General features: G+C 51.4%; 6 protein-coding genes across 6 annotated transcripts; 3 read left to right on the top strand and 3 right to left on the bottom strand.

Moving 5' to 3' along the window:
• Positions 1–1,128: 1,128 nt before the first annotated feature.
• On the top strand, positions 1,129–3,068 carry BD324DRAFT_647886 (hypothetical protein; the record flags this gene model as incomplete). Its single annotated transcript, XM_022017735.1, has 2 exons — positions 1,129–1,469; positions 1,532–3,068. 2 exons carry the CDS (start codon positions 1,129–1,131, stop codon positions 3,066–3,068), a joined length of 1,878 nt encoding a protein of 625 aa, XP_021874665.1.
• Positions 3,069–3,143: 75 nt separating this feature from the next.
• On the bottom strand, positions 3,144–4,784 carry BD324DRAFT_612779 (anthranilate phosphoribosyltransferase). The gene is made up of 3 exons (XM_022014441.1): positions 4,584–4,784; positions 3,727–4,404; positions 3,144–3,670 (listed from the first exon to the last, which is right to left on the bottom strand). The coding sequence occupies exons 1-3, from the start codon at positions 4,749–4,751 to the stop codon at positions 3,161–3,163; spliced, it is 1,356 nt and encodes a 451-aa protein (XP_021874664.1). The 5' UTR covers positions 4,752–4,784; the 3' UTR covers positions 3,144–3,160.
• Positions 4,785–4,850: 66 nt separating this feature from the next.
• BD324DRAFT_612776 (P-loop containing nucleoside triphosphate hydrolase protein) lies at positions 4,851–7,572 on the bottom strand. The gene is made up of 7 exons (XM_022014440.1): positions 7,417–7,572; positions 6,318–7,356; positions 5,951–6,266; positions 5,860–5,900; positions 5,336–5,810; positions 5,209–5,280; positions 4,851–5,131 (listed from the first exon to the last, which is right to left on the bottom strand). The coding sequence occupies exons 1-7, from the start codon at positions 7,483–7,485 to the stop codon at positions 4,912–4,914; spliced, it is 2,232 nt and encodes a 743-aa protein (XP_021874663.1). The 5' UTR covers positions 7,486–7,572; the 3' UTR covers positions 4,851–4,911.
• Positions 7,573–7,678: 106 nt separating this feature from the next.
• On the top strand, positions 7,679–8,846 carry BD324DRAFT_612773 (Ribulose-phosphate 3-epimerase-like protein). Its single transcript, XM_022014439.1, has 8 exons — positions 7,679–7,776; positions 7,825–7,894; positions 7,944–7,956; positions 8,011–8,109; positions 8,167–8,176; positions 8,216–8,276; positions 8,338–8,439; positions 8,495–8,846. The coding sequence occupies exons 1-8, from the start codon at positions 7,741–7,743 to the stop codon at positions 8,776–8,778; spliced, it is 675 nt and encodes a 224-aa protein (XP_021874662.1). The 5' UTR covers positions 7,679–7,740; the 3' UTR covers positions 8,779–8,846.
• BD324DRAFT_640689 (armadillo-type protein) lies at positions 8,843–10,509 on the bottom strand (the record flags this gene model as incomplete). Its single annotated transcript, XM_022017361.1, has 8 exons — positions 8,843–8,960; positions 9,009–9,113; positions 9,161–9,541; positions 9,599–9,706; positions 9,750–9,926; positions 9,968–10,251; positions 10,293–10,358; positions 10,414–10,509. The coding sequence occupies 8 exons, from the start codon at positions 10,507–10,509 to the stop codon at positions 8,843–8,845; spliced, it is 1,335 nt and encodes a 444-aa protein (XP_021874661.1).
• A 265-nt stretch (positions 10,510–10,774) lies between these two features.
• BD324DRAFT_647882 (DExH-box splicing factor binding site-domain-containing protein) lies at positions 10,775–12,205 on the top strand (the record flags this gene model as incomplete). Its single annotated transcript, XM_022017734.1, has 2 exons — positions 10,775–10,989; positions 11,038–12,205. The coding sequence occupies 2 exons, from the start codon at positions 10,775–10,777 to the stop codon at positions 12,203–12,205; spliced, it is 1,383 nt and encodes a 460-aa protein (XP_021874660.1).
• Between the last annotated feature and the right edge of the window lie 400 nt (positions 12,206–12,605).

Here is a 12,605-nt window from a genome sequence, read left to right as displayed (position 1 = left end):
TGGCAATTCCATTTTTGGCCGGTCGTCAGCAAGAAAAGCTTAAACTGAGGGGGAACAGCCGAGAAGCGGCCGATTGAGAGCGCACGCGCTTCTCGCCGATATGTTTTATGGCTATGCACTATGAACAACAGGTTTTGATATGGAGGCAGGGAGAGCAGTGCATGGCAGGGGTCAATGCTTGGAAACGGGTATATGCTGTACTGAATAGGCTCTCAATGAGAAAGACGAGCGTCATAGCTTGAAAGAGTGCCCACTGCTTTGAGAGCCCTGCGTGAGAATAATGTGAAAGCCCGTTTATCTGCGAGGCGTCTGACCGCAGGATGGATTGAATGCGTCTCACATTTCATGGTCGCCATGGGGGTTTTGCAAACCCACTAATACATGTCCTCTACAGGTAAACAAGACAGCTAGCTCTACAGACAGCCAATATTGTGACATGCATATGGTCCGAATGAAAGATGGACGCCCAGATCTTGTCCTGTCTCTCTCTCTCTCTCACACACACACATACACACACACATTGTCTACATATCTCGAAATAGAATACGACGTTCCCCGTCCAATGTGGAATGCTAATGGTAGAATGAGAGTGCAATGACGTCCCTGGCGAACTGAAAGGATTGAACCTTTTGTTTGGGAATCAGCTGAAAGGGCGTCTGCTATGCGTGCCCCTTGACACGCCTCCACCAAGTCCCATGGCTCGTGAGATATGACATCGGAGTATCCTCGCCACATCATAAAGAATGGGTGTTGTAAAGTCGATGTATTCCCATTGGATGTGCACGGGAGTTCACTTTGTGGGAATGCCGTAATCGATTTTTTTCTCCTTCTTCTTTCGCTGTGTGAGACATTTCAACCCAATGTCCGAGAATGGAGGAGAAGGGGCAGAATGCGGAGGGTAGTAACCGCCTTTTAAAAAAATGGGATGGGATCTGGGATGAAGATGGGATGAATCATACAGCGGTTTGATTGACGGACGGACGGGGCGACATTTGGAACTTTGTTGTGTTCATTAGACATACACACACACATATACATACCCCTCGCCTTTGCCCAAGGCCAATATCTCTGTTCTTTCAGATTCCTCTCTCATCGTCTCGCCCATTTCCCAACGCCTGCCTTGACACAATGTCCTCCACCACCCTCACTCCCCCTCTGTCACCCAGCACACCTTTGACCACGCCCAACCTCTCACACATCAAACGCTCCCATAGGCCGTCCTCGCTACTTCTCACTCCGCCTTATACGCCAAAGGACAGATTCGCTTCGTCGTCTCCGTCTGGATCCTCCTTCTCCTCCGCTGCCACTTCCCCTCGCTCATTCGTCTCTCCTTCGCCTGGTCTTGTCAAGTCATTGCAGAGCTTTGGCTTAGATGACCAACCCAGCAACCAAGATCAGTCCGTGCGACTACTCTCCGACAATGAATTATCATACTTTCTCCCATCCAGAGCCGACGGTGTCAATGACATGTGAGTGAACGCACATCACAACTCGACCATTCGTACTGATGAGCATGCCTCCTCCTCGTCAGGTACTTGCACCACCGGCTCACAGCCCCTTCTCACCTCGTCGAACCCGATAGAGTCTTCTACCTCTGGGCGTATCAACTCCTGCGACATCCTCTCCTAGCCTCCCATCTCCGAGTCAGATCCTACGAAGACGTCTCATTCGTCTTCCCTCATGCCAAAGATGTCGATTCGGCCCTTGCCGTCGCCGAAGACAGATTCATCTACATCGACGACGATGAGTCCTACAGGGACGTCGACGTCATCGATTCATACCTCAACGGGCCCCGGACCCTGTCTTCCAACAGACTGGCAGCGTTGATCTTGGCCGACCGAGGGGACCATCACGAGTTCATGCTCCTTTCCACGCATTATCTCGGGGATGGCATGGCATTGCACACTTTCATGAACGAATTCTACACCCTTCTGGGATCAACCAAGACTTCGGAAGACTTTTTAAGTATGATCCAGGAGCTAGTCGTCGGAGAACCTTCCGCTACGATCCCAGGATCACTCGAAGATCGAATACCGCAAGTGGGCAATGGTAGTCGATTCGCTTCCACCGTCGGGAAAATCGATAACAAGGCGAATGACGACAAGCTCATTGGCGGACAAAGCTTCCCTTCGAATTCGAAGAAGATGGATAGACGAACGGTTGTCCCTACATTCGCTTACAGCCCTGAAGAGACAAAGCGAATCCTTGGGAAATGCAAAGAAAATGGAGTGACCATCGCGCATGCCATGTTTGCGCTTTGCAATATTGCTTGGGCGAGACGGGTCACCAATCCCGATGCAAGGCAGCACCCATGTCTCATTTACTCTGCGTTGAACCTTCGACCCAACATGATCAAGGCGGAGACTGAACCATCTTACTTCCACCTCGCCGTGGGATACTTCAACATTGTTCTATCCTCCTTGATCCCTTCGTCTCTCTCCGCTTCCGAGCTGTTCTGGCACAGAGCAAGACAGACCAAAGCGCAGACGATCAAAGCTGTCAAATCACCTTTTGTGGTCGCTCGATCCCGAGAAACGAACAGGATCCGAAGAGAGAGGGCGATCAAATGGGCCAAGATAGACGATGAGGAAGAGAGGAAAAAGCAAGAAGCCAATGTGGCCCCAAACGGAGGTCTAGGTCTAGGTCTGGGATCTGTTCAGCCAGACAGTAAGATCACGACGGGTACACCCTCTACACCTGGACCCAAATTCGCGCCCTTACGTGCTACCCAAAACACGCCCGATATGCGGGCACCCCCAACTCCCACGACACCCTCGCCTTTATCTAAACCGTCCATCCTCCCTCCAGCATCGCAAAAAGCCCTCATGGGAGTGTCCATGCTGGGCAATCTCGATGGAATGTACAAGCACGCTTCGTACCCTGACATCCACCTCCAAGCTTTGACCACCGGATCCAGACAACGTCCAGGTGGTCTGCTCCTGTTTGCCTATACTTTTGCCGGCAAATTGTGGATGAGCCTGGGTTACGACGTCAATGGATTCCAGGAGGGGGTCATTGAGGGATTCTGGGAAGAAGTACAGAATCTCGTCAAAGAGGTGATGCTATAGGTAAATGGTCTCTCATTTCTTGAATTTCTATTTTAAATTGTATAATCCGCTCGAGACGGACGGACACTCATGCATCTCTATATTCACTCATTCTATGTTAATGTCAGCTCCGGGACCGGAGTGCCTGGAGTGGACTCGTCTCTCTCCTTTCTAGCCTTCAACCAAGCCTTGACGAATCCATTCTTCGCAGCGACACCACCATCGTCCTCGACCGTCTTGACATCGACGTATTCGCCCATGGCCAATCGGCTCGTATCTCTAAACGCTTCAAACGCAGCTCTAGCTCCCCCAGAAGCGATACTTTCCCTGGCTATCTTCACGCCGTCCTTGTAAGAGCTAGCTCGACCAGAGACAAATAGGAGAGCGGCGGCGTTCAGGAGAACATAATCGAGAATAGATTGTAGGGATGGCGAGTCGTCGGACGGAGGAGATGAGAGGTGGGCGGGTGGTGTAGCTGAATTCGCTAATATGGTTTGGAAAGTCAAGGCGTTGAGATCGGGTGTGGCACCCCGGACAGAAGACAGGGGATGTATCGCGAGGCCAAAATCTTCCGTCGGGTGAATTGAGCCCTTTGTGATTTCGCCATTCTCCAGGAGCCATGTCTGGAGGGATATAGTCAGACTTGGATTTGGCGATAGAGGTCGATGACTCTACTTACCCAGGTCTCCCCAGCAGGACTGATTTCATCGAGATTCTCCTTCCCACACACCACCAAAGCCCTCTCCACATTCAAGAGCTGAAGTACTCTCGCAAAAGTATCACCGAGATCCTTTCTCGCCACACCCAACATCATTCTAGCGGGTCTCACAGGGTTAATGAGCGGTCCAAGAATGTTGAAAATGGTCCTGAAATTGAGTTGTCTTCGAATCGGAGCTATATGCGCAAGGGCAGGATGATAATGAGGTGCAAAGAGGAAAAGGAAGGGCGAGGAAGGCAAGAAAGTACTGAGCGCGGAGGGTGGGAAACTCAAGCGACAATCGAGAGAGAGTAGGAGATCGGCTGAACCTGATGTTGACGTAGCGGCTTTCGAACCGTGTTTCGTCATTCGGACGCCTGCACCAGCTGCAACAACAGCAGCTGTTGTAGATACGTTGAATGTATCCCAACCGTCTCCTCCCGTACCGACTATATCGCAGTATCCGGTGTAGTTGTCCCCTTCCTTGTCTGAATCAGAGTAATCCCAATGTCCCGTCTTGGCTGTCGAACTCGATCCTCCATTCAATTGTTCCGAGGTGACCTTGATCGCGTGATCCCGGAGTACGGCAGCACACGCCGCGACCACCTCAGGGGAAGACTCCATACCCGAGAGAGTCAACGCGGTGAGAAAAGCACCCGCCTGAAGAAGGACATCAGCATTGAGACTGGACTTTATCAGCAAGATCGCTTCAACGACCCGGATGATTTCGCAGCGCATCATCGATACCAACGATCGCAAGGACAAGACTCATGATAATGACCCGCTACGACTCCTCTGCGATGCCCGCCGGAGCCAGTCAGTCTTCCCAAGCCACTCACCTGTGCCTCAGATGCACCATCTTTCAGACATAAGTGTTTAAACGCCAGCGCGCAATCCTCAGGCGTGAACTCATTCGGTGTCTGAACCAACTTCTTCAAGATGTCCTTGAAGCTATCAGGCGTGAGCCCGGAGGTATCCTGAGCATCTGTGCTCGTTCCAGGCATCATGACTCCAAGGCTGTAGTGACGAGTGAGGCCAACTACCACAAAAGTCAAGCATCTCAATCATATCATCGACTCGGGTCTACCGAAAATATTTACGTAAAACACCAAAGATGTGGAGGTCGTGCATTCATACTGCGAGATACAACGCTATAGGGCCTGCTTCCTACTCTCCCAGCTCGTCGGCTTTGCGTTTCATGGCAGCCGTCATGCGAGTCTTCGCCGCTTCGTGGCGGGCAAGTTCGGGATTCATGGTAGAAATAGGAGAGCGAGCAATTTCCTGCTTGAGATCGTAAAAGATTTCCGAGTCGGACTCTGCCAAGAACGAGATGGCAACTCCAGTTTTGCCAGCACGTCCCGTTCGACCAATTCGATGGATATAAGGCCTAAAGTAGGTTGTCAGTGAAGACTCAGTGTGGCAGCCTGAGTTTCGCTCCACGACTCGGGGATACGGCTGACTCACTCGATGGACGAGGGCATCTGCCAATTGATGACGAGGGAAACATCTGGGACATCGATACCACGTCCTGCTACGCTGAGAATGGTTTAAGCTTTCTGACGATTTCTGGGAAACGATTCAATGAACTTACTCGGTAGCGACCAAGACAGACACCTCTCCATCCCTGAGAGCCTGTAAGGACTCCTCTCGCTGAGCTTGACTCTTATCACTATGCAGTGATACAGCCGACATGCCACCTTGGTGGACATACTTGACGACTGTGTCTGCCGTCTTCTTTTGACCCACAAAGACGATAATGGGAGGGGCGAATTCCCCTGATCGTAAAATCTCTTGGAGTCGTTTTGTCTTTTTGTCTTCGCTTTGGACAAATTCGACCCGCTGCTCGACAGTGTCCACACCTTCTCCGACATTACCAATGGTGATCGTCGCTGGCTTTCGAAGGTATTTCATCGCCAGTCGTTGGACGTCGGCCGGGAAAGTAGCACTGAATAACGTAGTGACTCGGTAACCTTGCAACTCCTTGCTGTTTGCCACATCATGATTTTCAGGTTTGAAGGAGGAGGCGGGCATGGAGTCGAGAATCTCGTTGAGCTCTTGTTCGAATCCTGAAAGAGAGGCTGAGTAGAGCTGCGGGACTTGATTTGAGAGACTCACCAAGATGAAGCAACCTATCAGCTTCATCGAGGACGACATATCTAAAAGATACGTAAGCGCGTCTTGACCTCTCTCTAGATTCTTCTCCCACCTGCACTGGGTCAAGACAATCTTTGACCCCTGTAACATATCCCTGAGACGACCAGGCGTAGCCACGATGACTTCTGCTCCGTTCCTCAATTCCCACATCTGTCCTTCGACTTCTCGACCACCGACAATGCCAACCGTTGTCAGACCCAATCTTGAGGTAAATTTGATTGTTTCCGTTTGAATCTGCTGAGCTAATTCTCGCGTAGGGGCGATGATCAGGGCCTGAGGACCCAAGTGACGATTCTCATCCGACAAAGGTGGTAGTCGGGAGATATAGTTGAGCATGGGTATGACGAATGCAGCAGTCTTTCCGGAACCTAACGGAAAGGTCAGCTGAAAGTCTTTTTTTTTGGGGGCTGATAACACACCTGTCTGCGCAATACCGATCAAGTCTCTGTTGGTCAAACCAATTGGGATCGCTTGACGTTGAATCGGACTTGGCTCCTTGTAGCCGATCTCGTCCACCACGTCCAGAATGTTCTCCGGTATAGCTGACTCCCTCCAGCTCCTAAGCGGAAGAGGTATAGAACCTCCCCTAGCGGATATGCTAAAGTCTTCCCTAAAGATTCGCCAATCCCGATCTGACATTGCATCTAGAGGCTTCTCAGACCAATGGCGTTCGTCCGCTGTTCCCTTGCCTGCCTTCCTCCTCTCCAATGGGTCTGCATACTTCTCTTGCTCCGCAGTCATGGGTTGAGCTTGGCGACCTGTCATTAAAACGCTTTGAGCTTGACCTCGCGCCTCCATTGCCCATGCTGATTCCGTACGAGACGTATCATCTTCCGCTTTCCAGTCAAAGTTGACATTCTTGTTGTTGTTACCACCCTCCTTTCTTAATCTAGGCTTCTTCTCCACCACTTTTTGACCAAGGTATCTCGCTCGGATACTGTCGAGCTCTGCGTCTGTTGGCAAAGCCGCCTCTCCGGGAACGTTGGGCTTGGGGGATGAGGTGATTCCGTTCGAGCTCGAGGCAAGGGGAGATGATGTATGAGCCTGATGACCATTATGCATTGATCGAGGTCCAGCAGGAGGTCCATTACCTCGAGGTCCAGACGGGGGACCACCATTCATAGGAGGTCCATGTCGATGTGATCCATTCTGATGACCGTAGTCTGCTCCTCGTCCGTTCTGCCGACCATCTCGCGCATCCCTTCCGTATCCATTCTGACCACCATGACGGTCATCTCGACCCCCATACCGCCCATCCCTGTTTCCATACCGGTCGTACCGATCAGACCCAGAGCCATACCGCGCTGCCTCTTGTCGACGGCGTTCCTCCTCAGCGGCTTTCTCGAAGGCGATCCGGTCAGACTTCTCGGCTTCTTCCCTCTCTTGCTGAGCTTTGACCTCGGCATTGCGCTTCTCCAGAGCCAAAGCCGCTCGTTCAGCTTTTGAGAGGAATTTTGGCTGCAACACGGAGCAAGAGATCAACGTTGGTGATAGGTGCACGGATGGTCACCGACTTACTTTAGAAGCTGCTTCTTTTTCAGCCTTTTGCTTCGCGAGCATGTCCTCCACAGAGATTGGTGTAGGCATGCTGAAGGGATGGTCGGACCCTACAGATATGTAGATCAGGTCAATGTCAGAGCTCAGCGTGTGCTGTCGCCACCAATTGAAGCTCAACTGAATGGGATAAAGTCTGACACAAAAAATACTTGCAGCATAAATATTCTCCATGTGAGCCGAAGCCGAAGTCCCGAGAATCCGATTTTGACGTCAAAGGTTCGGTCGTTCCGTACCAACGAATCAGCCTACAATAATTGTGATCCAAGATCATCTGAGTCATTGGTCATGGTGAAGGCAGTCATCGATCCCTCCGTGCTGGCAGTGAGCTGATTCTCACGGTGTGAAGACGTTCTCCTAACAACTGTCCAGAGCGACTTGTCCGACCTCGCAGCAGAATGCAAGCGCATGGTGGAAAGCGGAGCCGATTGGTGTCATATGGGCAAGTCGATAGACCAAAGCGTTTACTTCAGCTCTGACAATCTCTTCAGATGTCATGGATGGGTATGGTTGAGCCTCCTTGAGATGATGATTCGGTGCTGACGAACGGACTCACAGCAACTTTGTGCCCAATATTACTTTCGGTCCTCCTGTCCTGGCATGCGTAAACAAAGCAGTCCCTGAACTGTACATGGACATTCACGCGATGGTGGCGAAGTGAGTTTAGTGATTCGGAGAAATCGGCAAGTAGTACTAGGCTCATCTTGTTCACAGCCCCAAACAAGTAAGGCTTTGATCCATTGACTGTGTCTCATCAGTACAGTGGGTCCCCGATGTTGCCAAGGCTGGCGCAAAATCATACACGTTCCACTATGAGGCGACAGGTACGGTCTTGACCTGATCTACTCAAACAAGAAATGACAAAATCGCTGACCCCTTGCCTAGATTCGCCAGCAGACGTTATTGCCAGCATCAAGGAGCATGGGATGAAAGCTGGGATCGCAATCTCCCCAGAAACGCCTTCCTCCGCCATCACAGAGGAAATCGGTATGTTCTTCCGACCTGATTCCGCAATCGAACTGAGAAGCACTTCGTGATCAAGGCAACTCTGTGGACCTCTTACTAGTCATGACTGTCCGTCCTGGGTTTGGAGGCCAAAAGTTCATGCCGGAATGCTTGGAAAAAGTTGCGGATCTCCGTAAACGGTTTCCATCCAAGAATATCCAAGTAGACGGGGGTATCGGTGCTGGCAATGCTTGTCAATGCGCTCAAGCAGGTTCCAATGTCCTCGTTGCTGGGACAGCCATCTTCGGCTCAAAGGACCCAAAAGCGACCATACATGAGATGCGCTCATCTGTTGACGGAGAAATTGCCAAGTGGGAGTGAGGAGGCGTTCAGTGTCCCAGTTCAAAAGTACATACAACGCTCGTCTTGCATGCAATCTATCAGTCTAGACATGTTGACTCATGAGCAGTTGGGTACACATCAATGCTTGATACCGAGTATCGGGATCCTGACTCGTCATCAATTCCATCACCCGCGTCTTGCCTCCTAAGTCGGTGACGATCCTATGCAATCGTGAGTCAAGACCACGCCTCACAAGCCTGACGACTCACTGTTTCGCCTTGTCGCCCCCGTATCGGATGTAGAAGCCTAGATCATGGGCCGCGACTGCGAGCACCACAGGCTCACGACTATTTTTGAGAAGCTCCACGAGGCGTCTGACACGGGATCAGCTCCGTAGTCTACCATCCAGGGAGTGTCTCACTTGACGGCTTTGCCGCCCGACTCTTGACCTATACGCATGGCGTTCTCCTTCCAGAAATCTTCACTCTCATGGACCGGACCCCAGACCAAGTGTCCACTGTCGAGCTCCGAGATCAATTCGTCGTACGTCGTGAGGTTCTCCAACCGGGCTGAGAGTTCCGATTTGAGGTACGATAAGTCCTCGGGAATATCCTCATCTGACCATTTCCGGTCTTGAAGCGTGATGACGAATTGCAACACTTTCGAGGTGAAGAAAGATGGAAGGCTCTGTGACGGCGCAATAGTCAAGAGATTCCTGAAAGTGGAGATGATGACTCGGAGAACCTTTTCCTTCACAGCTGCCTTGGCAACACCAGTGAGGAGGGCGACAATATCGTATCGCCTTGGCAATGTAAGCTTTTCGATTTTCATTAAGAGCCAGGACTTCTCGTCAACTCACTTATTCATTCCCTCTGCGGCAATCCGCTCAAAGCTCAACTGCCACAGGCAGGAAACAGCCCAGTATTGATTCTGAGGATTCGATGTGGTCTTGAGCATTTTGACGAGTCTGAACCACATTCAGCGTCTCATCAGAGTGCTTGACGACTCACCCCGAGATGCACTGCTCCTCCTCCCATACTGCCAGACGGAACTGCTTGGTACCAAGTACTGCGCTCAAGACCTGTGCAGCGACTTCCCATAACGGGATCCGGGAACCATTCAGCAAGCCCTGCAGGGATGCTAACAGTGTGCCAGTGAGGTTATACGGGAACTCGCGGGAGTCGGTTCTGAAACAGTTAGAACACCTGAATCGAGCACATTGACATACGCAATAAGGACTCCTAGAATCTTCAAGCTGGTCAAGATGACGAACTCTTCCTCCATCGCGAGACATTTGACGATGGGAGCATATGGATCATCAGGGTTCTCCTTTGTCGCCAGGCTGTGGAACAGTGGGATGGTGCTGGATGGATCCGATACCAGCATGTCATTGATTGAGACGAGTACAGCCTGGACGGTGTCCACTCTTTGAAGTTTTCTCAGGAGGTCAATGTATAATCTGGCATATTGCGCTCCCGATGAGGCGTAGACGGTCGGGCGTTGTGCGGTGGGCTTGAGATGGTGTGAGCTCAGACCGATTATTGGCAGCTCACAATTTTGGCGAGCGATTTCAAAAGGTTGAGCTCATCGGCAGATAGTAGCTTTGCCCGCTGATAGCCCTGTGGAACATGAACCTCAGTCCTTCATAATTTTATATGAACACAGCCCACTCACCTCCCATGGGACTGGCTTGGAATTGATCTTGTTGCATTGATCGTCGAGGTAAGGTGAGAAGAATGGCGGTGGGATAGGCTCTATTCTCGCCGTCATGTTGCCCCTGCCTCTATATAGCTGTCAGAGCTATCTCAGTGCCTAGCTCTCTGATAAGAATCTGGCCACTGGCAGACAGGTAGTTGTTGCAACTCCATACAACTTTGAATGGACCGTGATCCCGCACGACCCCGAAGGATGGAACAGGGAACACCTTAGAGGGAGGATCGAATAAAATCTCGACCTGCCTGTTGCCACTCAAAAGTTGTTAAAAGTTGAGGCGTGCCTTTGGATGCTCTCTCGTTCTGAGAGCCAAAAGGGTACCATGTCTGGACCCATCTCATTCACGGTCAAGCCGCCTTCGGCACCTCATAGACCCAGTCCGCTGGGAAATGGAGGCTATCGCTCGGGGCCACCGTCCCGGCGTATGTTTGAGTCAGGGCACGACGATGAGGACAACGAGGATGAGCGTTCACATCATCGCCGTGAAGGGAGGAGAGAAGAGCGAGTGGAGGGGTTCAGGAATGGCAGGTCTCACGGGTGGGTCCGTCTAACACCGTTAGAATCACTCGCTGATGCTCTTGCAAGAGAACCTAAGGACGAACCCCTGGTAATCCCTTCTTTGCCTAATCGAGATTGGCGACAAACTGTTCAGCGACGGACTCCTTCTTTTCGACCAGAGGAAAGGAAGCAGGATGGTGAGATGATTACACATGAACGGACTGGAGACGGACCTCAACGGTCAGGAATACGGATACCCGTAAGGACAGAGATGCAGACCAATGGGGAATCATCAACAACTCCAACGGCAGTCAGCGCAGCGGACGAGAGCGACGCAGGATCAGTCGTCCGGTCGGAACCTTTGAGTTTAGAGCAACAAGCCTTGGCGGAGATCCTAGCTGGGGGTCATCACACAGAGACCGAGGAGGAACGCGCCCAACGCGAGCTTGTCATTGCAATGTCGGAGGGCAAAGACATGACGGAAGAAGAGGCTTATCGTCGAGATGTGGACACTCTACCGGAAGAGTCGACATTGGAGGATTACGCTGCTATCCCGGTATCTGCCTTCGGTCTCGCTATGGTCAGAGGCATGGGCTACGATCCAAAATCTGAAAAGGGCACCGTGGTTCATGAACCGAAGATTCGTCCTCAGCTGTTGGGTCTCGGAGCGACACCTATGGATCCCTCGATTCGTCCGACGCATTCGAAGCACGGCTCCAAGTCTGCCAAGGAGCGACAAGAAGAGCGTAGGACCAAGACTGGAAGAGGTTTCAATGCCGCGAACTTGCTTGTGAAGCAGGAGCGAGAAGGCAGTTCGTCCAGCATCACTCCGTCAGGCTCGACATTAGCAAGCCCGAATGGAAGCGAAAGGAGACGTCGAAGAGAGGAAGGCGACAGAGATTATGACACTGGGAGGGAAGTGAAAAGAGAGCGGAACGATGAAGATCAGGCCTCGTCTCGTGATCGTGATCGCGATAGAGATAGGCGGCATCAGAGAGTATATGAGACGGAAGAAGAGAGGAGTGAGCGAAAAGCTCGAGAAAGGAGAGATAGAGATAGAGACAGAGAGTATGAGACGGATGAAGAACGAGCGGCGCGCAGAGCTAGGGAGAGACGTGAGCGTGATAGAGATTATGAGACTGAAGAGGAGAGGATGAGGCGGAAGGAGCGGGAGAGAAGGGACCGGGATCGTTATGATGATCGGGAGAGAGATCGGTATAGAGATGATAGAGATCGACGAAGGGACCATCATTAGGCTGAGGGAGCATTGTATCTTGTATAAATATTGACGACAAGAGATAGTCCGCCATACATAGGCGGTGGGATGAGGTACGATGAATATCTGAAACTTGAAAATCATGATACAAGAGTTTCAGCCGAGTTGATGATTGGACTTCGTTTGCGGTATCCTTCAAGCTCGCTTCTCTCTCTATTTGGCTCCAGCGATGTACCTCTCGACCATATTGAGAGATGACCCACCCTTATAATTCGGGAGGGCAAGTCATATACCGTACAGAGCCTCCCGTCCATCCGTCGTTCCGGCCTACAATCCATCGTCCGATCGCCATCGCTCCTCCAACACAGATCCACTACGAATGGCGGGGTCAAGTGGTACCGCCATGGCATTCGATCTCACATCCATCCTCTCACTCCAA

Source organism: Kockovaella imperatae (assembly GCF_002102565.1).
Source record: "Kockovaella imperatae strain NRRL Y-17943 chromosome Unknown BD324scaffold_1, whole genome shotgun sequence".
In the NCBI taxonomy this organism is placed as follows: Eukaryota; Fungi; Basidiomycota; class Tremellomycetes; order Tremellales; family Cuniculitremaceae; genus Kockovaella; species Kockovaella imperatae.
The sequence above is the reverse complement of the archived record's forward strand: the minus strand, read 5'-3'. Positions and strand labels throughout refer to the sequence as shown.